Raw genomic sequence first — 26,188 nt, 5'->3', positions numbered from 1 at the left:
TGCGTTCCTTTCCTCCCATTGGCTGATGGAAAAGCGCTGACTCACTTTATCACACTAATCCTGTAGTGGTTCCCAAACAGAGGTACGTGTTATGGAGGTAGATTTGTGTCTTTATTATTAAAAAAAAACCAAAAAAAAAAACGTTTCAACGAACGAAAAAAAGTTTGCTTCAATCAAAAATAAATAAATATTTTCAATCAAAAAAAAAAAATGTGTTCAAATGCCCAAAAAAACATTTTAGAACCAAATAATTGCATTTGAACAGTTTTTTTTTCTATGATTAAATTTTTTTTTTTTTTTTACTGAAAAGGTTTTTTTTTTTAATTTTTTTATTAAAGTAATCTTTTTTGTATTTGGGCCATATATTTGTGTCTTTATTATTCAATCAAAAAGAGGTTATGTGAGTCAACAACAAAAAATTTCAATCAAAAAAAAATAAAAGTGTTCAATGCAACAAAAAATCCCCAACATTTCAGACCCAAATAATTGCATATGAACACTTTTTTATTCAATTTATTTTTTTTCTTTTTTATTGACAAGTTTTCATTTTTATTTTTTAAATTAAATCAAAGTGGGTAGGGAGGATGAGGAGTGCCACAATTAAATAAATAAATACACTGCTCATTAATTAATTGAATGTGTCAAAAATTAATTAAATCCACGTTACATTTCATGTTCATTCTGAAATGTATGAAGTATAAATATTTCACTATTTATTTATTTATTTCATGATCGGTGTTGCAGCATTTCATGAATAATCTTATCTGTCAAACTCGCTCGTCGAAGTCTGAGGGGGCGGGGTTAAACATCAATCCAGCCAAATCCATTGCTTTGGTCGTCGTCTTTCCAATCATGGCGGCTACGATGGATGTGCATGAACTTTCGAGAAGGCATTGCGCAACCTAGCGTACAGCCTGCCGGAAAGTATTAAAGAAGAAGACATCACTTCAGCAACTTCGATAAAAGTGAAAGTTGTGGATTATCATTGATTATAATAATAATAATCAATGAACATAGCTGACTCCATACATGTCACTCATCTCTGTAGTAACTATTGTGCAATATTGTAGTGTTTATAACGGTTCCACGAACAATTCACTAGTCACTTTACCTGCTGTTTATTCTGTCCATGTCCTTACATGAACAGTTTGCATCACTTTTAACACTTTAATCAGAACCTACGGCATACTGTACTTACTCTTGGTACTTTACTTAAGTGCAATTATAGTTTTTATCAACTTCGTATGTTTATTTTTTCTGATATATAATAATAATAATTTAAAAAAAAACATCCACAGTTACAGGAGGTGTCACCACCTTGTTTTCTTTACGCATCTTGCGGCCGAAGAAGCGGTGGGCATTCTCGTTTTAGATAGGGGGTGTTCCCGTGATGAACGGAAACGCCCATTTTTGGCCGCAGACGGACAATATTGGGGAACTTTCCAGTGAGTTGGTCAAATAGATTTTAGACCTCGCTGAGAATGTAGAGGCAGGAATATAGAACAAAACCAACGTACAGTTCGTATAGCACCACCCAGTGTTTCAGAATAATGTTTACTAGGTCTGCCTCAATTCATTGTCGAGGATCGATTAAGCTCGACTTGATGTGCAGGTAACCAATCAAGTGTCTGGAACCGCCCCCATAGACTGTGACGAGTTTGACAGATAAAATTAATTCATGAAGTGATGCAACACCAGACCATGAAATAAATAGTGAAAAATTTATACATGATACTTTTCAGAATGAAAATGAAATGTAAAATGGATTTAATTAATTCATTATGAACACTTTTAATTAATTAATCAACGGTGTATTTATTTATTTAATTGCGGCACTCCTCGTCCTCCATAAGTGGGAACCATTGCTCACATACGTAATGTATGAACATGATTTTGGTTTCCGCCACAAAAAAACCAAACAATCCTGTTCAATTGACTTTTATTTCAAACAGCATTCACACAATACACTGTATTCTGGAGTCACATTCACATCAAGTGCTAAATAACCTCATGCATGACTGGATGTCCTTACAGGTTAGTGGGAATCAAACGCAGACAGTGAAACTATTGCTTTGTTATTTGGCACATTGGAGAACTTGATGTGGAAATGATCGTGGAATTATCATAATTTTTTTATGAAACCAATGGGAAATAAATTTGTCTTTGTAATCAGTGCATATACTTTACAACAATGTGAAAGGTTAGTTATGCTATTCGGGGATATTTCAAAAACATTTAATGATGGTACAATGTTTCCAACTAGAGAAGACCTCAGATGTCAGGGTGCTCTATTCAAATAGATTATTTATTCTTCATTTTACAAAAGAAATGTTTGTAATACCATTCGTCTAAAGCGTGGTTTAGCATCATTTGGTGCAATTCAAAACAACACTTTTCAAAATCGTGGTTAATGTTCAGCCTGAAAAAAAAAAAAACAATTGGATGATTCAAGCTCTCACATGTTTGATATTTAGAATCTATCAGAGGAACGCTGCACATCATATTGCCTCTTCAACTTTCAACCCAGAGAATAAAATGGGCAGTTCTAGCAGGTGTGGTATGTAGCTGCTGCATTAAAAAAAAAATCAGTACATGAGCCCATTTATAGGAGTTAGTACGTTTTACATTAGGAGTTACATTCCCAGGAGATTCATTAAAAATGTCTTTGTTTTTCAATGACGTAAGAGTTAATTATGGTGCCGTATAAATGGATTTGGATAGTGATTAGTCATAGAATGAACAAAAAAAACATTGTTTGCACTCAGAATTAGGAGGATACATATCGCAATATTTACACTGTGAAATAAGAGCTTATGCAAGTAGTATTGCATTATTGATCATGATAATAACAAAACAATGTATTATTGATACATATTTGGCCACCCTTGTAACAACTACTACAAAATACACCTATTTCACCTGGATGAGAAAACCTGGATTTAGGTTTTTTTTCCAAAAGCACAAAAAGAAAAATCTTGAAAACACTGAAATCTTTCGTAAGTATCTCAATCAAATCAGGAGAAATCGCACTCCGTCTTCTTAAATGGATTGATATAGAAAGAACATGATTACTTTTCCTGCACTAATCTAATTTTAAGCTCCAAATTTAAGTAATGCACACATGCATGTCACGTGAATATCACCCTCACTTTCTTCTTCTTCTTGTGTACACTAGTTAAAATCACTACTACTCTGTTATCCATATGTCAACGGATCGGACTGAAATTTGGTAGCTATAATCTATGGATGTGTACGCATGGATGCTCAGAGCCTGATTTTCCATTTGGGGCCTTAGGGGCCCCAAAAGAAAGAAAAAAAAACAAAAGTTGATTTCTCATTTATTTGCAAGTCAAATATTACAACGGTTGGTGGTACCGAATCATTGGCACATACCAATATATAAATAGGGCCCATTACCCCGTACGTGTCACAGGGGCGCCAGGGGGAACCTGGGGGCCCCATTTTACAAATCACCACTCCTCCTTTAGGTCTCGTTAGATTGGAATGCAGTTTGGTATGAATATTATGATTGAATATGATGAGACGCTCGGAACTTTTTTTTTTTTTTTTATAGTAACATAGTCGTGTGATACATCATTTTGAAGATAATTCAACGTAGATTATGATTATGCCTCGCACAATTCGATTAGGGGCCCTTTTATCTGCAATTTCCATTCAAGTCGTTTTCTCATTTATTTGTGAGTCAAATATTGTGACAGTTGGTGGTACCGAATGGTTGACAAATACCAATATATGAATGTTGCCCATTAATCTGTATGTGTCAGGGGGCCCCATTTTTTTTACTCGGTGGAGCCGAGTCATTTGACTGAATTCTCGGGAACGTGGTGGCACGGAGACGTTACGCGGGCACGGCCGTAGTTCATCAGAACTTGTTAGTTGTAGATAGGTGATATACAATGTAATCCAATCTTCATATTTTTCCTCTATAAACTCTTATCAGTAAAACAGCTGCACAACATCAACATGTGATAACTTACTGAAAAATATAAAGTTCCTTCACACATCTGCAAAATATTAAAAAAATACAGAGCAAAAATAAAACTCCACCATTCTCCAAAGACAAAGGGACCATATTTCTGCCACTACTATGAATATGTTGCACAACCTTTGGTTTTATCCTCCCACAAGGGACAGCACGTGTGAGTGAGTGCTGTAGCATAGCTTGTTTTTGGGAGGTTCCGGCAGCAGTTAAACATACTGTTTGTATATTACCCTATTCTCCTGTTGGAGATGTTGGTGGAAGTGGAATTACTCGTGCACATTACATGTTCCTGAAGCAAATCGGTGGTTGAGGGAGGGGTGGGACAGTTTGCTCAAAGGTAGGGGGAAGGCAGCAGTGCAGAGAGGAGTTTGTGAGAGCAACAAACCAGGGTTGGGGTCAATTATAAGTTTAATTGTGTAATTGAGAATTAATTACAATTATGGCGTAACTATAATTGTAATTTTAAAAATGTGTTGCTGTCGTAACGATAATGAAATTGTAATTGAGTTTAGATAATTGACTGTGTAATTGTAATTGCCATAAAAATTCTGTAAAAATTGTTAATTATAATTTATGGCAAAACTGTGGAACCATGTTACAGTTCTATGTACAGTTCTACACATATGTAGCTAACAATTATTAAAATGTGTTTCATATCAAGCTCATATCTCAGACGCCCACAACAAAAATATTAAAACCTATATTTTCATTGATTAGGAAGCATAACAAGGTAATCAATAGATTGGAAATTAATTAGATGATAGATATTTCTTTTTAGTGTATTTTACAGCTGATTTATGATCCGTTATTATTAGAGATGCTAACAGAAAGCTAACATCAGAGGTAGCTTAAGTTTTATCAAGTTATTTATTTCAGGCTCAGTAATTGTGATTAATTGTAATTGAACTTTAGTAATTGAGAATGTAATTGATATTGACTTTCTGAAGATAAAAAATAAATACATTTAATTGTAAAATGCTGGTCACTGTAATTGTAATTGAATTGTAATTGACATAATTGTAAGTGAAAAAGGTAATTGACCCCTACCCTGCAACAGACAGTTAAGGAAGAAATAAGGAAAGTAGCGCCTCATAAAACTAGTACTTTAGCACAAAATTTGATTTAAAATAAAGGTTTTTCACAATATTGTTTTTCTCTTTATTGCATAAAGTTTATATATGAATATATCCTAAATTATTTCAACCTATGTATTTATTACCCAGGTCTAGGTGTCAGGTAATTAGAATATTTTATGTGTCCATTGTTGATTACTGTTTGTTTTTTTCAATATTTCTGACATTAAAACTATTACATGTTGAATAAAGTCGTCTTTTATGAAAGCCTTAAACAATGGGCTACTTGAATAATGTCATTATTATCTTATAAAATGTAGCTAATTAAAAGTAGGTGAGAAGTGAGAAGCCACATAAAATCACTGTAAAGCTTTACATGTTATTAGATTTGGATCATAGTCAATACATTCAACTTTCAATAAAAGATGGACACAAAATAGTCAAACAAAACGATTACATTGAATGATTTGCTGTTAGATTAAAAAAAGGAGAGAAGTGTAAATAAAGGACGCTAAATGCTACATCCACACCCATAATGCATGAAACTGTAAATAAAAGTCAGGGTGAAACCCGCATTGAAGTCTGACAGAGGCTCCTCCAGACGAGAAGCCAGGAAAGGGTTAAAAAGGACAGAAACGGGTCGGTTTGTGGACCTCAGATCCTCCGCAGAGGGTGCCACATGGACACGGGCTTCCTCAGGGTGGCCAACATCTGGTTCCAGTGGGTGATGCCCATCCCGCTGGCCTCAGGGCCGATGATCACGTGACCCAGGTTCTCACCCCGTCCGTCGTCTGTGGCCTCGGCCACCGTCACCCTCAGAGAGAGCTCCTGCAAACATCACCATCAGGTTACACAATCTGTGCTGTAAGCACGAATCAGCAGTTATTTTGAACTGTTCTGCACTGACGGATCGCTTTTTGCTTCTTGATTTAATCAATTAAACATTTAGGTAAAATAAAAGAGCAACAAGTCCTGGAAAAAGTCACAAAAATGCACAAAAAAACTATGTCATGAATGGACAACACATGGTGATAAATAAATAATAAAAGCAAAAACAATGCTTATTAATCAACTCATAAATACTCATAATGGAATGGTATTATGCAAACAAGCAAAATAAAATATAAAAATTTAACAAAAATACTTAAATTATTTACTTTGAAAAATTAACCTCCATGTCAGTAGGCAGATTAATAAGACAATAAGAATGCAAAATTGTGAAAATTGTTGTGTTGCTAATGTTAAGCTATTGCTAGGTTAATGCTATTGCTAGGTTAATGCTAATGTTATGTTAGTGTTAAAGGTAGGCTAATGCTATTGCTAGGTTAGTGCTAATTTCAGGCTAATGCTATTGCTAGGTTAATACTAATGCTAGGTTAGTGCTAATGCTAGGTTAATGATAATGTTAATGCAAGGCTAATGGTATTCTTATGCTAATGTTAACGCTAGGATAATGCTAATGCTAGGTTAGTGCTAAAGCTAGGTTAGTTTTGGTTTATTATAAATGTAAGCAGTTTGAACGTCCCTTAATATTGAATACTGAGTTTAATTAATTATGTTTATCGGTACAAACTTTATGTCTTTGTTGCAATTCAATAATAGGCAAGTACTTTACTGTAAACTCAATTACCGTAACTGCTTTTTAAGGAAAATCTAAATAAAAAATAATGTAGGTTTAAGGGAGAACACTTGTTTACCTACATTATGACCAAAACTTTGCAAACAATTAACAAACCATTCAACCTTTAACATGTTCAGATAATACCTTCAACACATTTCAACCTTTTTTAACCTCATTGCTAATGTTAAGCTATTGCTAGGCTAATGTTAATGCTAGGCTACTGTAATGTTAGGCTAATGCTATTGTAAGGTCAGTGTCAATGTTAGGCTAATGCCATTGCTAGGCTAATGCTAGGTTAGTGCTAATGCTAGGTTAGTGCTAATGCTAGGTTAAGACTATTGCTAGGCTATAGTTAATGGTTAAAGCTATTACTAGGCTAATGTTAATGTTAGGCTAATGTTAGCTAATGCTAATGTTAATTTATGCTAATGCTAATGCTAGGTAATTCTAGTTAATACTAAAGCTAAGTTAATAGTAAGCTAACCTACATCCTCACCTGCATTTTCTTCAGGAAATGCAAATATTGTAATTGACGGTGATGGTGTTAATGCTACAGAGTTTATTTGTCACTGAGTGTTTGTTTCCATCTTGTTGTCCCTCCGCTGTGTTCACCAGGTGCTTTGAGTTTAGCTAATTACCCTCTGCATGTTTATGGAGTAATTGGTGCCTTTGAGTTTGTCATTAGTTCTTCCCTCGTAATGTATTTCTACTTGACTTGGTCAGTACCTACTTTGTTTATTGCAGTTTTTTGGGACTTTTTCTTGTTTAGAAAAACACACACAAACCAAACCTATTTTTTAAAAAAATAATCTTTTTAAAATCCTGATGGTAAGTTGATATTAAGAAACATTTCCCTTTTTTAAAAACAAACATTTCACTACAGTCTACTGGTAAAACTGTGACTGACATCCCTTTCAAAATAAATACATTAGAAATATTCTTTGCCAAAGGAAACACTCACAGGTTGAAAATCCCTTTACAGGTCTCTTATGAAGCTACAAATTCTTTTCATTTGAGCAATAAAAGCAAACAGTGATTTGTGTACTGGGCTTATGAACAGGTCGACCACACACACACACACACACACACACACACTTTAGAACAGCACTTGTGTTTATGAGAGCAGCTTTCACCACTCCATCTATTCTAATATTAGCTTTCTGCCTTTTAATATGTATTCATTTGTTGAGAGTCATAAAAGACACACACACATAGGACATTTATAACTGTATTATAAGCCCATAAAACAAGCTGCGAGAGACTCTGAAGGAAAGAGGTTAGCCTGTGGTAAAGACATAAAAAACTAAAGGTTTTTTTCTGAATGTTTTTAAAATCTTTCACATTTCTGTTGATATTGTTATGTTTCTTATCATTTTTTTTGTAATAGTTTGATTAAAACCAGGGGTGTCGAACTTAGTTCAGTTCAGGGGCCAAATATGTGGGCCACAGAGGCTAGGAATCAAACAATTTCAACATGAGTGCTACTTTGCATTTCCGTATATAAATATAACAGTATGTAGTATATAAGGCACCGACAATATCCAAGCAATAGGTGACAGGAAGTGACTATATTTATTCAATTTGGGGGAAATTCTGTCAAATAATGTGAGGATTGCGCAGGATTTTTGAAAAATTAGGTTCCTTTCAACAATTTGTGAGTAAATGTTTTTTTATTTCCATTGTTATACAAGCATGGGAACCCCTGCAAATATTGTAGAGTGTTATTGGAATTTGTGACAAATTCACTAAAACTCCAACTGAATAATTGTAATGTCCTATTCCAAATAAATCTGTTAAAATGTTATGTGTTATTTTGCATGGATGCCAATAGTTATGTTTGGATATGACACAGTGATTTAAAATTACTCCCGATTTCTGCTTAATTTCCATAAATAATTCCCATGAAAAGTTCCCGTGGAAATTTACCAGATATTTTATGCCTCTTTGCAACCCTACTGACATATCCACAACTAAATTATTTGGTAATTTACACAATGATTCATGTTTTCTCAGCCATTTTTACTTCCCCCCTGTTTTAAACGTGTGATTTAAAACCTTCAGGATCACTGAGGAAACCTTCAGACTCAACCCAGGGCGTTACCTGCAGGACGAGGGACGGCACTGAGAAGATCATGGCCTCGTTGAAGATGGGGTTGGTGTCGTCCCTCTTGGTTGAAGTCTTCTTCTTGCTGATCTTCCTGCCGTCTTGCAGGAGGTAAACTTTGACGAATGGGTCTGGTTACGATAGGAATAATGGAGATGTACATTAATGTTTCCCCTACAATATTACTACTAACCAGGGTTAGGGCCAATTATAATTGTTATCACGTAACTGATAATTAATTACAATTATGGCTTAGTTATAATTGCGATTCCAAAAATCTGTTGCTGTAATTGTAATTAAAATGTATATGAGTTTAGTAAACTGACTTTGTAATTGTAATTGCCATGGAAATTATATGTAGTTAACAATTATTACTTTCCCACATTTTATCATTTAAACAAAAAATTAAATTTAGGGGTACACTCACACAAAAAAGGTTCAGACGCCCACCCCAAAATAATAAAACCTATATTTTTACTGATTATGAAGCCTAAAAAGGTAACCAATAAATAGGAAATAAATTAGGTGATAAAATAGTTTTTTGTGTATTTTACAGCTGATTTAGGACCCGTTATTATAAGAGATGGTTTATTTATTAAAGGCTCAGTAATTGTGATCAATTGTAATTGACTGTTTAAGGATAAAACATAATTATAATTAAAATTGTAATTGGAAAATATACTGGTCACTGTAATCGTAATTTAATTGTAATTGAACATGGATAATTGAAAAACGTAATTGAAATTGAAAAATGTATTTGACTCCAACCCTGCTACCAACCCTGGAAGGTCAAAAGAAAACAGCTGATTTATTTCATTTTATTTCATATTGACAACACCAGATCACAAATCAAGTCATTTAAGGTTCCTTTTAGAGTTTTTTTAAAAAAAAAAATAAAAATAAAATCAGGATAAGTAGAAGGTAAATTCACAACTAATTATATTTCTTTAAGAGTTCAATTTTTTGTAAAATTTTGATTTTTTTCCCTCAGTTGGTCCCAACCCACAGCTTGAAAACCTCTGTTGTAGACATTAATGTTGCTGGATTTTCAACCAGCGGTATATTATTATTGAGGGATTGAGGAGGGGAAGTGACAACATTTTTACGTTACGTCTTATACTGACGTACAGTATAAGACATCCAAGTGTTGTCTTTTTATCTAATGCAAAACTATGTTAATTTAGCCACAAAAGAAATATCCAAAATATTAGCTTTCTAACAAAAATCAATTGATCAGATACTCCAAAACAGTTCATCAAAGCTCTTTTCATTACTTTCTTTTATTGATATTTCAACCATTCAACCATATTCCCCAGTTATTAATTGTCATTAAAGGGTTAAAAGGTCTCCTCCGTACCTGCAGTGGTCTTTCCGTTGGTCCACACCAGGTTCTTACACTTGGCCACGACCACAGTGAGGCGTTCTGCAGTGGGCAGATAGCTGAGAGACAGAAGGATCTCCCCCACTGCATCCACAGCCTGTCATCAACAAAACATCACTTTGTACACATTTATTTCTGTACAATCAGAGACGGTTTTACTGCTCAACAGATCTGCTTTGATGTAATATAAACACAAATGAAAAACAGAAATACTGGGAAGGAAACATAAATATATTAATCACGATCGTGTATTGTATGTTCATTCGGTCCACTGGGGGAGGGGGGGTTCAGTCTTAAATGTCTTTATTTTAATATCGTCATATTAGGGTTAGAGTTAATCTGATTTATCAATTCATCGAAAATATGAAAGAAATGTGTTTTTGTAAAACCATTTATTTCATGTATTTCCAAAATAACGTACTGTGATAGCTGTATCATCGTAATTTATGATCGTGACTCTGTTCTTTATTCTAATGTTTAAATTGTTCTGTAAATAATAAATCTGGGAAATTTGTTAGTAAATAATAAAAAAAAGACATTACATACACAAAAACAAATCAATTAATCGATTTAAACCTTCAATTTTAGTCCTATTTCCCATTTGTCTACAGTCCCATTTTGTAAAATAAATCACGAGAGAATCGTATCGTGAACCCAGTTTCGTGAATGGAATCATATCGGGAGTTGAGCGAATCGTTACATCTCTAGTAGCTGAACATGTTAAAGGTTAAATGAGGATGAAGGGCTTGAAAGTTGAAGAAGATGACATTTCTAATAGAAATGAATGGGACACAAAAAAAATCGAAAAGTTTAAAAGTTACAAATTATAAACGCAATAGCATAAATCTCGGGAACCTTCTGAATTTTTTGATAGCGTATTTGTCAAAATCTGACAAACGGTGTCGGAGGAGTTAACTGCATCCTCACTAATAAATAATTCTTTTTTTTTTTTTATTTGTAGCTTTGTTAGAAGTCCAGCAGAGGGACTCAGATATCACCTTGATTCCTTGCATGTTGCTCATAATGTTGCTCATCACAGGCCAAGCTCATCAAATCTTTATGGCTGAACATTTCTTTTCTATTTGTCGCCCAATCATTGAAACCCTGTCCAAACATACCTTGTTGACATCCTGCAGGTAGAGCCAGGCGTTGAACGGTCTGATGGTCAGATCCAGGTCAGACAGCTTCAACTCTGCTACTCCTGCACTGATGTTCCTCTCATCTGCATCGATGCCAAAGGCGGCGAAGCGGAGGCTGTATTCCTCCAGGGAACCAAAGTCCATGGGAAGAGTGTAGTGCTCATCAAAGATCACTGTGTACGCATTGGTCTGGACCTGAGAGGGTTGAGGAGGAGAAACACATCACAAAGTAGATGAAGAATGTGAGAGGTAGACATTAGACAAGAATCATTGAGAGTTTATTTTAGCAATCATCAAATATTAAGACCCTCGTATATTTGAAAGTTTGCTCATCAATCTTTTCTTGAAGTTCCATGTCAGTTTCTGAGGAAAAGTGAGAATATTTGATACAATCTGTTGAGTTAAAGCTGCTATGGACAAAAAGTACAATTTTTACAGCACAGATAAAGACATAGTGAAGGCCTCATTGATCAATAAATCAAAGGTATTTATTTTGAAACATGAGGGAATTTACACACAAACAAATGCTGAAGGTTGAAATTGCCGCTCGCCCTGGTTTGTTGATAAATGGTCATGTGACTTGAATTTCAGGAAACTTTCGCGCGTTGGATTGTGGGATTGGCAATCGCAAAGTAGAATGTAAAGACTGTGCCAAATCGTAAACTTACTTATTTGCTTGATGCCATTTTTGTTCTGGTTTGCTTATGGCCGTATTCAGGTTTTGACAGAAATTGAGCACCGCGTTAGTTCAAGCAGGCACGGACGTCAAGCTAGCCCATTTAACGTCTATGCTTCTGTTCCAAGGGGTCCTACTGACCGCTCTCTCTGCTAATGCCTCTCCATGTAGCTCATGGGAGAGTGAGGGAATCTCCCTTTGCTTGTGCTTTCTACTGTATGCAGCTGCTGGAAGGGAGAGGTCCCAGAATAGAGCCTTACCGCCAAATCTAAACTGCATACAAAAAAAAAACAAACAATTTGACCAAAGCGGACCTGACTGAAATGTCAATTTGGTGGAGTTTTTGGAGGCACAATGGCCAGGTACAGGTAACTTTATATTACATGTAACTCTTTGCATAAATGTATTTCTAACTTTCACATTTTTTTGTTGCTTCATTTCATTTGTAACAACCACAAATAAAAAACATATAACACCTTCTTTGCACATTAAATGAGATAAACCTTTGTGATCATTCATCTTTTTTTTTTTGTTTAGAAAATAATAATTGAATCACTGGCTAAATTGTTCCTGAAAAGAGCTGCTGTAGCTAACAGATACACAAATGTGTACCCTAGACATTCTCAACTGGCGGCCCAGGGGCCACATTCTGCTCTTGCTCTAATTTTATGTGACCTTCAAAGCAAACGCATAAAATCACTTGTAAAATTTACAATAAATTGATTTTTTTAAAATGTAAAAAAACCTAATTTTTTAAATGAATTACTTACAAAACATACTAAATTACACAACAATACACGAAACAAAAAGACACAAAACAACAACAAAAAATGAGGAGGAAAAATATATAAAATGACAACAAAAACCCCACAAAAATGACAAAAGTGACATTTTTTTTTTACAAAATTACAAAAACACAAAACAGCAAAAAGACACTAAATTTACAGCAAAATACATTAAAAAACTTGAAAATTGTACAAGACACCAAGAAATAGACAAATAGAGAAAAGTACACAAAATTACACACACACACACAAAAAGGAAACCCACACAAAACAACAAGAAGACTCAAAATGACCACTGAAACAGACAAAACACTTATTCATTATGTTAAATACTAACATGAATCAGACAATCACAGTTGCTCTGGTCTACCCAGTGTTGTAGAGGCAACATTAGCTGTGAAGAAGATTTACATATTCTGCAGACAGACCTTTAGGAACTAATTAACTAGTTTTAGTCTTTCACCATGACGACAGCTTTAGTTTGAACTCGCCTCGCTCAGAAAAGAGCAGATTTATAGTTGCACATTTCTTACTTTGTCTTTGATAATGAACTCCATCATAGACTGAACTGCTTAACACTAACTTTTCAAAAAGTGTTGCTGGTAATATATCCATATACACAACATTGTTGTATATATATATATATATATATATATATATATATTGTATTATTATTATTTATGTGATTACATTTTTTGTACTGTAATGTGTGCACTTGTATTTAATCCTTATTTAATCAACAGTCTTACTTAATTATGTAAGTTTTCCTTCTCTTTCTTTTTTTGTTTAATGTTTATTGTTTTTATTGGTAATATTTCATATTTCTGTAACGAAAGTAATTTCCCTCTGGAATAAATAAAATACTTCTGATTCTGATTTCCTCCATCCTTTCACGATGATGCAACATCACTAACCTTTGTCGTACAGATAATACCGGCTGCCATAGCTACAATTTCTAATGTCGGCTGCACTATATATCTATTAAAAATCACATACAGAAATCTGTGGAAGTTACCAAGCAACGAGTTATTATACGCTTATGGTAGCTTTATTAATAGCCTTTTACACCACTGTTGGCTTTATACGTGTGAAGAATGAGTCACAATTTTCAGCAATTTAAATGTGTAAAATGATGAACTTATGTAGTGTGGAAGGATACAATTAGTTGTGACAAATAGTGACGCAGCTTCTAAATGTACGAAACGCCCTGAGTGGTCGACCCTGGAAGGTAAACAGCAGTTTAATTAATTACAATTATGGCGTAATTATAATTGAAATTGTAATTGAAACAATCTGTTGCTATTGTAATTATAATTTAAATGCAATTGAGTTCAGATGATGGACTTTGTAATTATAATTGTATGAAATTTGACGAATTAAACGCAAACCTGGTGAACCATGTCTTACACATACGTGGTTCACAATTATTAAAATATAGTTTCAAATCAACTTTTTCCACTATCTGTCAGTTCTCTTCAGGATCATTTTTGCCATTGATAAAAAAAACCAACAATAATATTTTCATTGATTAGGAAGCCGAATAAGGAAACCACGAGATGAGAAACAAATGAGATGATAAATAATATTTTTAGTGTATTTTACAGCTGATTTAAGACATGGGTCAAACTGACCCGTTATCATAAAAGATGCTGACAAAAAGCTAACAGAAGAGGAAGGATATGGTTTTGGGGATTATTAATTTCAGACAGTAATTGTGATTAACTGTACAGTAATTGACTTTCAGGGGGAAAATATCAATTGTAATTTGAAAAAATGTCACCGTAATCATGATTGAGTTGTAATTGAACATTGATAACTGTTTTATTTATTTGTGTTCATTATTATTATTACTTTTAATATTTGCAACTCACCTTTTTTTTTCTAGGTGTGTGTGTACAATTATTATTATTATTAGTGTTGTTTTCATTTACTTATTTTTATTATGCCGCTCTTTCCGTTCTAGTTACCCCTCGGGGTTTAATAAAGTATTTTATGATTCTGATAATAATTGAAGATGTAATTGTAATTGAAAAATGTAATTGACCCCAACCCTGGTAAACAGCATCATAATAGAGCAGAAAACAGCCACAGAATCCTGGGAGAGGATCTATATATTGTGAGCATGTGTGTCTGCACAGTTTAGGGATAATAATAGAGAAGCATGTGGGCAAGATGAGCCAATAAAAAGGAGGAGACAGCAGTGTGTGTGTGTGTGTGTGTGTGTGTGTGTGCGTGTGTGTGCGTGTGCAGATACACAGAGAGGGATGGGGAGAGAAGCTCGAAGGTAAAAGATAAACAACAGCAGGAAACAGTGACAGAGATGAAATGAGGAGAATAAAGAGAGGGAAAAGGTAAAATGTTTAAAGATAGACGATTAAAAAGAGAACCTGACGTGATCATTTCCCATCGGCCTTAAAGAAGGAGCCAGAGCCAGTAAAGCTTTCACATCAGTGACTGCACACATTTTATTACACCCAGCTTGGCTGAAATATTACAACACAACAACAGCTAGAATGTGCTCGCGGGGGCTGGTGATGAGTCCAATTGTCAACATGCACAAACTGTGCAAAGGCACGGCCGCACAGCAACCCAGCAATGACTCACAGCCAAGTGGGACCAGAATTTTCCTCAGAGCAGAAGACGAGTGTCAGGTGGAGCAGATGGAGGGACACGGAGGCTCGGGCGATGTCTTTTGGAGCCATCACTTTATAGCTAACTCAAACCATTCCCACCATTACTGGCAGCAAGTTTTAACATAGTAATTAATTTGGCTTAAAGGGACAGTGTTATGAACAATTCACTTTGTAATAGTTTTGCTACAGTGATATACATCCCTTTAGCCTCATTCAGAGGGACAAAGTTGGAAATGTTCTGTTTCCTCCCTTGTTATTCCACATTTTGTAAAAAGTCAGCTCCAAACGGGCGCGAAGAATTTTTGCCCCCTTATGACTCATAATGGGGAAACTCCTCCTCCTGACAATCCTGGCTCCTCCTACCCTACATAAGAATGTGAGCTCCTCCCTCTTAAACTACCTCACAGGTAAAGCAAACAAGGCGAAGGCAGGTTAATACCACACTTAATATTTTCACATTCAGTATAATCTATATTATCTATAATATACTGTATCTATATCCATACCTATATTATAGATAATCCGAAGCGCAGTGTGAGCGCTCACAATCAGTTTCACTTTTAGTAGCTGTTAGATCGCCGTGTATCGTGTTTGTGACACAATGAGAAGCAGCGATTGGACAAAACAATGGACTATCGTCTTGTCGTCCTGTGGTTCGATGAGGTGAGGAGGAAAAGAAAGAGATGTAGCAGCTCCTGTGAGTGTTTGAAACAGTGGACGTGCACTGTAGCTGTTCCCACTCAATGTTCTTGAAGCCAAAATACGGCGTTTAGGGGGGCTGCCATTTTGCAAATTTGACATCATTTGAAGCCAGAGTCTGCGCAGTAGGGAGGAGCCCTGGTAACAAGCCCCGCCCATTTAGAGTACTACCCTGATGACTTAAGCAGCCCAGCTATGCCAAGAACATAAGTATCTTTTCTGTCTGGAAATTCTACCAATGTCTTGCTCAGATCAGGGGTTTGTGTGTTTGAAACAGCTGACGGTTTACTGCCCTGTGGCGCAGCTTCAGTTTCACTTTTAGTAGCCATTATACTGCCTCGTATAGCCTTTATTGGATGATCTGATGTGTTTGTGACCCAATGCGACGCAGCGGTAGGACAAAACAAATGACTATCAGCTTATATTGACTATCTATGTGGTCAGAAGAAGTGAGGAGGAAAAGGAAGTGAATTAATGATTTCCTCTCCTGCTGTTGATGTGATAACACAAGCTGGAGCAGCGTTTGTCGGACTCACGATCACAATAGCAGCTTAAATATCCATGTGTTTTACTTTAATGTGCTTTTTTTGGCTGAAAACAATAACAAGAGTGTGTGGATAGCAAAAGACAATCGCACTCATGCATATGCATGAAGGCCCCAAAACAGCCTGTTTTTAGAAGCGTCATGAAAGTGACTTCCAAAACTCCAGAAAACAGCCAAGTTTGGGAAAATAAAGCTCAAATACTATGTTGTTGGGGTTCTTAGAACAAATGGAGATGATTGAAAAATAACAAAAGAGATCCCATACACTCATAAAAGACAACCTACTGAACGATGCAAAGTGCCTGCCAGCTGTCACAAACCTCGACATCGTGAATTATCTTATAATTGTCAAGTGTGCGTATACGTTCAAACAATTAAAGGCATATAAATCAACGGAAGCCATTAATCAGCTGTGTTGTGGATGTGTACGTGATGTGGAAAGTATGACCGTGGACTCCAACATGTTGGTGATAGCAAAGGTATGTCAATCTTTTTTTAATATAGGAAACTATGTATGTACATTAACAAATAGCTCTCGTGTGTTCCCTGAATCAATATTCTGTTGTTTATTATTTACATTGTATTCTAACACATTTTTACACATGCAAAAATCTAAACAACAGGCTTAATTAAAGATAAAACGTTAAGAATGCAAATTATTTTGACCTGTAATGAAGTGATCTGAGCAGATCTTAGAGTATTTCATAGGTGTATACTTTCTGTTGATATAGGCTAACCACAGCCGACGACGTTCCTCGCTGAGCGATTTGGTGAAATCACCTTCATGTTCTCGGCTCTTTGTGATGTAGTAGAATCCTAACTTATCAGCCCCAGCTCTGTCATCACACCCACGTACCCAACACCAAATAACCATTTCTGTAATAAAAACATCCCTTATTTGCGGCAAATATTACTAGAGCGTATCAGTGTCCGTAACCGTAACCTACTTTGCCAAAAAAATGACGGACACACCAACAAACTGGACGTGATGACGTCACACAGGAACTATGTATAATGACCCAGGTTGGATTCGAATCAAAGACCCTTCGATTATAAGCCCACTTCCTCAACCGTTACGTCACCATCGTGTGGTGTAATGAGCCGCCACCAGCCAACAAAATGTAGCGGTAAGTCACTCGCAGCTAGACGTCATGACAACAACAAATGTGAAATCCGCCTTCTGATGCCAGCTCCCACAGGGCTGACCACTCTAGTAAATGAAGTGGGCTCCTCCTCCTCCGACAGACAGCAGAGAGCCGGCCTGTCAGGCTAAAAGATGGAGCTAGTGGCGTATCACCCTCTCTGTCAAATACTCAGCCAGGCCTGAAATCTTAAACACATGTGGAGCGAGGCCAGAACTGGCCCCTGAGTGGGGAAGCGTTAGACGCTACATCTCTGCTCCCTCTGACAGGTCAGGAGCTGCTTTTATCTTCATCCTGATCTTCATCTTAAACACCTGACGCTTCATTACTGATGTGGGCATTCACCACTCACACAGCCTCATTAACATTCAACAAGCAGTTAGAGCCAAACCTGTGGCTATCATCTCTACTGTTGGCCGTGGAAAAAGATGTCGACACCAGAGGTTCTCAACACGTGGGACAGGACCCAAAAATGGGTCACAGGCACTGGCTTGTGTCAAAACCTTTCAATAAATTCTTTAATTTTGAAGGAGATTTACTTGTTTACTACGTGAAAACGTCAAAAAGAGTAAATTTTGCTTTTCATTTAATAAACTAAATCAAAAATGTATTTTAATGCTTTCTTTGTCTTTGAAATTGTCTTTTTTGCTAAACTTGTTCAATTTGTGGATGAAAATACCAACCTTAACTTTAAGTTTTTCTATGAAAGCCTTTCTTTGGGGGGAAAAGAGAATATTCACCTAGAGCATCATTACCTACCAGTTCAAACAGAACTTTCCTTTATTTGGGTCAAAGGTTAATATTAGGAAGTGTTTAAGCCAGAACAGTGGAGAATAAAATTAGGCAAATTGTTGCTTTAGATCACATGTGTCAAACTCATAGCCCGGGGGCCAAATCCGGCCTTTTGGAGCATCCAATTTGGCCCCCAATGAGAAATTAAAAAAAACCGAGAAAACAAAAATAATTGTGTAAACGAAACTCAACAATATTTGCAGGGGCTCATCATTTTCCCGGTGCTTATATCACATGATTGCAGTCATTTTTCATTTTAAACAGTTGAAAAAACTCAAAATTCTTACAAAACCCTTCAATTTTCCTCAAATTATGACAAAATGTTTGCTTATCCAAGTCCCTTATTGCTTGGATATAATCGTTTTTTTACATATTTTGTATTTTATGTATACGTAGAAGGGCAAACTTGGGCACAATAATGTTGAAATAACCTGTTGAGATCTTGAGATCAAACTGTTCTGTATTTGGCCCCTAAACTAAAGTGAATTTGACAGCCCTGCTTTAGATTCAGAGCAAACATTCATACCTTAGATTAAGGAAGTATGAGGTAAAAACAGATGCACATGCGTATGTTTCTACTAGAAGAAGAGAAAAGCGTGCTGACCCGTGTGACTCCGATACTGAGCTCCTCTGGCCCGAGGGAGATTCGAATGAAGCAGCCAGGGAAGTGTCCCTCTTCCCTCTCCAGCAGGTCCTTGCCCTGGTGCAGCATGATGTGGAGCAGTCCCATGTTCTGGCCAGGCTGCCTGGATGGCTCAAACTCCAAAGTGACCTCCAGCTGGCCAACTGTGAAGTCGTGGCCAAAGTTGTTGGCAATGGAGGAGATGGAGCTGAGAGAGTCAGTGGACATGGATCGATTGAGGTGAGCCATGCCGTTCGGGTCCAGTTCTCTGCTCATCAGCTCCAGGTGGCCGAGCTCTCTGAAGCCGTCCGGGGTGTCGCCCAGGGCCAGGCTAGGTTTGCGACTTGAGGTGGTAGAAGTCCGCCGATGGTTGTTGGCAGCCACTCTCTTTGGGAAGAAGAAACAAATGAACAGTTCTGAAAAGACTACATAGGAAATTACTTTGTTCCTAGTATCTAAAAGGAAATGTGCTAAATATTCTAAACAAGATGTAAAATGGCCTTCAATGTTTTTGGAGAATAATCAATGAACAACAGAAATGTAAAGCTTCTATCAACAATTTTTTATTTTTAGATAAAATCCTCGTGTATCCTCATCAATCATTGAATCGAACATCATCCAGTCTAAAAACAAAGGAAAAAAGTTCAAATTTTTGCATGTAAGTTTGTTTTCATCTTCACAACATTTTGTGCATTGCATTGTGGGATGTGGAGTCCCATAAGCAGTCTTACCATGAATTATTGTGTTTTTCACCACACAAAGAGGACATTGACAAGCTTGACACCATTTTTGTTCTAGTTCGTTCCCGCATTCCCTGTGATATCAGAATAAAGTAATCACTTCAAAGCACCCATCTCTCCAACTCCACATCCCACAATGCAATGCGTGGAAAAGTCAACAAATGGAGTATTTACGGTGGAGATGAAAACAAACTTTCAAGTGGCAATTTCAACCTTCTACATGTTTTTTTCAAGCAAATGATGAATGAGGCGGAGACTATGGATCTACCTGACACAAAATGTTTGTGGGAAGCGGCTTTAATTTAAAATGGTGAACCAAAGATAACGTACAAGTAAACGTTTACTGGGATATATCTGTACCTTTTGTCTGACTTCTGAAAAAGAGGTTCCATATTTTTCTTGCAGGTATCGATAGTCAAAGTTGGGGAAGGGGGATGGAGTTGGGAATGTTCCAGATTTCCACAGCTTCCAGATGTTTAGGCCAGCCACGCACAGCAGCACCAAGAAGCCCACCAGGTAGATCCCCACCTCCCAGCCCGGTGGGTTACGCACCACTAGAACAGAGACACAAACCGTTCAAACAGCTGATATGATATGACGACTAGAGGAAATGAAAGTTAAAAACACTTGTCCTCACCGCTTGGATGGTAGCCCGAAAAGTCCTCACTTTCAGCGGAGGACATGGTGCCGCAGCCAGCCTGAGAAAAACAACAATCAACCATTATAATTACTATCATTAACTTTACAACACATACAATAACGCCATTGGAGGATTACACCTTGGACTCCCTCAGGGGTCTTTGATTGGCCAATAAGCTAAGATCATCTAAACCTCCTACTGCGAGGGCAGTCCTGGAGGGCTGCAATCCTGCCAGTCTTAGATGTTTCCATGCACCGACACCTGAATGTAAGTGGATGCCTGTTTCAAGCAAAAATGCATTAAAAGGAGCAAAAATATGGCAAGAAAAAGTGATGAAAATAGGTTAAAATATGGAAAGTTTGGTGTGGGCTCAAATTGTTCAAAATATATTCTTAGTTTCTTAAAAGCATCTGGCGACCCCCTCCCAGTGTCTCCGTTTGGTCCCATTTCCTCCTTTTATCAAGGTTTACAAGGAAATGGAGCATCTACTTGATTTCAAAGGAGTAAAACAGGGAATATTTAACTATTAATATATTTTTCATTGCAAACCACTGAATTAAACAAAACATACATTTGTAACAGTGGGATTGTTTAACTGACTGAGTCCACAGACCCCAGTAACTGACCTTATGACACAAACCATTCAGCTTTGTTCAATCCAAGATGTGTTTTTCTGTCCAAGATTGACTATAAAAATGTTTTTCTGCACACTTCTGTGCAACTTTATGGTTCCCACTATTGAATAAAAGGCCTTCGTTTGGTCCCATTTCTCCTCTTATCAAGGTTTACAAGGGAATGGAGTCTCTACCTCAGGATGTCAAACTCATTTTAGTTTGGGGGCCAAATACAGACCAGTTTGATCTCAAGTGGGAAACAGATTTTAGGCTGGAAAAAGAGTGATTTCAACATTAATGTGCTTTAGTTTGCACTTCCAGGTATAAATTACCCATGAAGTATATGAGACAGACAAATGCCAAGAATTAAGTGACCTTCACTTTAAATTCACTTACTTTCTTTGATATTATGAACAATTTTTTACTTAATTTAGTAGAATAATTTGAGGAAATTTGCAGGATTTTGAATTTTTTTTTTTGTTTTTTTCATCACTATCACGTGAAATCATGTGAAATTTGTAGATTTGTATTCATGCGTATTTGGAGGGGCTGAGAAATCAACAAATTAATTATTTTGTAATTTACACAATGATGAATGAATTAAATGCTGTAAAGCAGGGATGTAAAACTAATGTGCCATTGTTTGTGAGAAATTGCAAGATTTGTGGTATAAACAAAGGAAACATGCATTTACACAATAATTCATGTTTTTTTCTGTCATTTATATTATCTAATGTGGGCCGAATTGGATGCTATAAAGGGCCGGATTTGGCACCCGGGCCTTGAGTTTGACACATGTGCTCTACCTGATTTCAAAGGAGTAAAACAGGGAATATTTAACTATTAATATATTTTTACTTTCAAACCACTGAATTAACCAAACATACATTGATAACAGTGGGATTGTTGAACTGACTGAGTCCACAGACCTCAGTTACTGACCTTATGACACAAACCATTCAGCTTTGTTCAATCTAATGAAGCAAATCTGTGCATTTAAGATGCATTTTTCTGTCCAATATTGACTATAAAAATGTTTTTTTGCACACTTCTCTACCTCTGCAAGCTAAAAAAAAAAAAACGCAGTCACTGATGTGTGACTCATTCCTCTCCTCCCTTCACCCCCCCTGTTGGAATCTCTATCTTAGCTGCTGGAAGCATTACACTAATGATACAGAAAAAAAGCTTATGGGGTCTGCAGCTCGCCTGGATATGAGTGTGTGTGTGTGTGTGTGTGTGTGTGTGTGTGTGTGTGTGTCAGTTGTACTAAGCACTTTGCAGACCACAGCCATGGAGGCCAATTAAAAAGGCTGACGCAGTGCAGGCACCTCCAACAGCTGCTGAAGTGGCGCTAAACCAAGCGTGGGGGAATCTCCACCTATGGATGTGGCTTAGCTTTGCTCTAATCAAAGGAACCACACCAGAGGAGGATGGAATGAAGAACGTCTCAGACTGGTTTACTGATTAAGAATGAAGCCGCGTGGGCATCACTGGGCCCCGAGGGATCAAAGAGGGAGAATATTAGCCAATCAGAGAGAGGAAAACACTTAACAACAAGAGGACAGCAGACAAGTGTCAACGCAAGTAAACACTCAACTTAAATTCATCCATTTTAAAATGAATAGAACAACACGAATAAATCTCTACATCATCAGTGACATAAATTGGAAAAACTCTATTATTTACATTCAGAGGTGAAAGTAACAGATTAAAAGTACTCACGTTACTGTAATTGAGTTGCTTTTATGAGTACTTGTAGTTTTTTGAGTAGATTTCTAAATCAGTAATTTCGTTTTAAAAGAAGTAAATCATTACATTTTTACACCCAACCAAATTCTTTTAAAAAGAAAAAAAACTTTTATTTTATACAGATGTTTTTATGGAAATAAATTAAGTTCCAATTGTGGTAGATTTGGTCTCTGCCTTTTTAAATGTACTGTATACATGAGATGTTTACTGTATGTAAGGGAACCGTACCAAGATTTATTACCAACAATAAACAAACGTAACTAGTAACTTTTACTTAGAGTACTATTTAATTGAAATACTTTTTAAGTATTTTATGTATGACTTACTTCTACTTGTACTTGAGTACAATTTGAATAAAGTAACAGTACTTCTATTTGAGTAGAATATATCACTACTACTACTACTTGTTTATATTGAGTTTTAAGGCTAAACAAAGCTCTTGATAACCACTATTTTTCTTTTTAATCCAATTAATTTCAGATATTTTTGTGATTAACTAGTAATTGGTGCTAATTTCTCTTTATGATAGTAAAGAAAAGCTGTGAACAAATTCAAGTCTTTAAATTGACTTTGATTGCTTTTAAAATGTATTCAACTTTGGTCTTTTGAATTAGTTTTTTTTTTTTTTAATCTAAATATGAGTTCATGTTTTGACCTGAGCTCCTGGAAATTGATTTTTTTTTCTTCTTATGAGTTAAAGACAAAGAGTAGGCCTCATCAAAGATCATTTGCTTAAAAAATGATGTAAAAGGTTGAACTTGGCCATCAAAAGTTAATGTTTATCTCTGTAAATACTCTCTTATTGACATTGTCGGAAAAGTTTTGCGTATTGCATTGTGCATTTATCCTGTAGACAGATGCAGAGAAGTGTTTTTACTTTATTCATACATCCATACAGTGGTTTGTTAAACGGGCCACAGACCTGCGGTTGGTAACCACAATAATAACAAGTAAAGAAAAAGGAAAAATTAAATGCCAACATTGACATTTAAATATTCTAATCAAAAAGTCGTATTTCCGTCAGCTGACAGCTCATTATCACAACTCAAAGGGAAAAACGTGGGATTCTACATGAGTATTTTTTCTGCTGATGCGTCACTTTCAGAATGATCCAGATTCTTCAGATTTATGTTGGCGTCGCTCAGGGACCAACAGAGCTGCTCATAAAGCCCAAACACATGCATCAGTGGTGGCGGAGGGGCCTTTTAATTACTGTGTAACTGTGATTCACATGAACTGAATATCTAGTCAACACGAGCTCACAGAGCAGAGGCAGCCATGGGCGCTGAGCACAGTCTGAATAATGCAGCTGAGCAGCTTGTGACAAGTGTTACATGTAATAAAAAAGGCTGTCAAAGAGAAGACAGAGGGAACGAATAGACTGTGTTATTCTGAGTGAAGGTGTGTGTATTTTCTCTTTCAAATGAACAATTATTTCTTATACTCGTCACTCGTTAATTACAAAAGTTCATATATTTTCACAGTGATCAGTAGCTACAGTTTAATGAGAGGAGACAATCTCTGGTAGAGCAACGTGGTATGTGGTATGCTAAAATAAACAGCAACTTTTCACAACATTTAGCGAAAAAACACATGTATGTAATTTTGTCATATTACCAGATTAACAGCAATGTTTAGATTTCTTGTAAAAAATATGTCAATGTTAAATCTAAATGCTAAATCAAAATGTTAAATCTAAATTCAAAATGATAAATCTAATTATAAAATGTTGCATATAAATCTAAATGTTAAATGTCGGGTGAAAATAAATATTTATCTAATATGCAAGTATCAAAATAAAAATCTCACCGACGCAAACGAGCGCTATCCGCGGTCTATTCAGAAGGAGTGATTGCGCTCCACATTTATATTTGACATTTAATATTTAGACTTAACATTTAGATTTAATATTTACATTTAATATTTAACATTTACATTTAATATTTAACATTTACATTTAACATTTTGATTTAATATTTAGATTCATAATTTAGATTTACATTTAATATTTAGCATTTAGATTTAAATTAACATATTTCTTTTACGTGAAAAGTAAATATCACTAATTTTTCAAACATTGCTGTAAATCTGATCCACAGAGTTCATGTTTTAATAACGCCCAATGACAGACTGATAGTTGCAGATTAATCCCACAAACCTAATTTCCAACTAAACAAGGTCGTCTCCAACTCTTGGAACAGTAAATTCCAGCCCGTTAAAAAACTCTGAGCGCCGTGATTTGCCTCCACGTTGGTGTGACCGCCCACTACAGACACATCTGTGATGTCCAGTCGAGTGAAACACAAACAGATGGAACGTGGATCTAACTCTGCAGCTTTAAACCAGAACAATCAAACCCTGCACACACGCAGGACGAACTCAGCAGATGTTGCATAATACAGAGCTGCTGCTAATAATAACAAAGTCAAAATTATTTTGACTAGAATTTTATTTTGGTAGTCTTCAGAAAAACAAAAAACAGAACAAACAACACTCAATGGTCCAATAATCAGCCAAAAGGGTGTAAGATGAAACAAAAACTTATTATACACACCTAACAAACACACCTAACAAATCATCATGACATCAACAACATGACTAAAAATCTCTCTCTCAATCATATGCAGTAGAGAAAAAAATTGCCTTTAACTTTGATTTAAAAATGTTCACATTGGACCTGACTGAAATTTATCAAATATTTTGTTGAATGTTAAGAATTGACTCAGTTGGTTGAAGACCACCTTCTCAATGATCTTGGCCATGAATGGAAGGTTGCTGATTGGTCTATAGTTAGCCAGTATAGAGGCATCCAGTGTTCTCTTTTTTAACAGAGGTTTCACAGCAGCTACTTTCAGGGATTTTGGTACGGTGCCTGATTGGAATGAGCAGTTAATTATCTGACACAAATCAGTGACAATTGACTTTACAACAGTTTTAAAGAAGTTTGAGGATATTGTGTCAAGGCAACACGTTGATGGATTCGGCTGCTGAACAGTCTCCTCTATTGTTTTTGGGTTCACTGTAATAAACTCTAACATTGTAGTTGACTCATCCCTCAGTGGTTGAAGGTGTTCAAGCTTTTTGTGATTTTGCTGGTTTGTTCTGATATTTGACCTCATTGATTGTATTTTTTCATTGAAATATACAGCAAATTCATTGCATTTTCCAGCTGACAGTAATTCAGGGGCTATCTGATCTGGGGGGGTTGTGAGCTTTTCAATAACAGAAAAC

General features: G+C 36.1%; 1 protein-coding gene across 2 annotated transcripts in view; it reads right to left on the bottom strand.

Annotated features, from left to right (window-relative positions):
- Positions 1-4,729: 4,729 nt before the first annotated feature.
- Positions 4,730-26,188, bottom strand: part of syt12 (synaptotagmin XII) — a 29,877-nt gene continuing 8,418 nt past the window's right edge. For both annotated transcript variants that reach the window (XM_028450347.1, XM_028450346.1), the window contains exons 2-8: positions 20,592-20,652; positions 20,315-20,508; positions 19,197-19,601; positions 11,301-11,516; positions 10,159-10,279; positions 8,799-8,932; positions 4,730-5,904 (exon numbers count right to left, since the gene is read on the bottom strand). In XM_028450347.1, the coding sequence (XP_028306148.1) occupies positions 5,731-5,904; positions 8,799-8,932; positions 10,159-10,279; positions 11,301-11,516; positions 19,197-19,601; positions 20,315-20,508; positions 20,592-20,637 (1,290 nt within the window). In that variant the 5' untranslated portion in view covers positions 20,638-20,652 and the 3' untranslated portion in view covers positions 4,730-5,730. The remainder of the gene's footprint in view (positions 5,905-8,798; positions 8,933-10,158; positions 10,280-11,300; positions 11,517-19,196; positions 19,602-20,314; positions 20,509-20,591; positions 20,653-26,188) is intronic.

This window comes from Gouania willdenowi, chromosome 6, assembly GCF_900634775.1.
Source record: "Gouania willdenowi chromosome 6, fGouWil2.1, whole genome shotgun sequence".
NCBI classification, from domain to species: domain Eukaryota; kingdom Metazoa; phylum Chordata; class Actinopteri; order Blenniiformes; family Gobiesocidae; genus Gouania; species Gouania willdenowi.
This window is presented reverse-complemented; position numbering and strand designations above follow the sequence as displayed.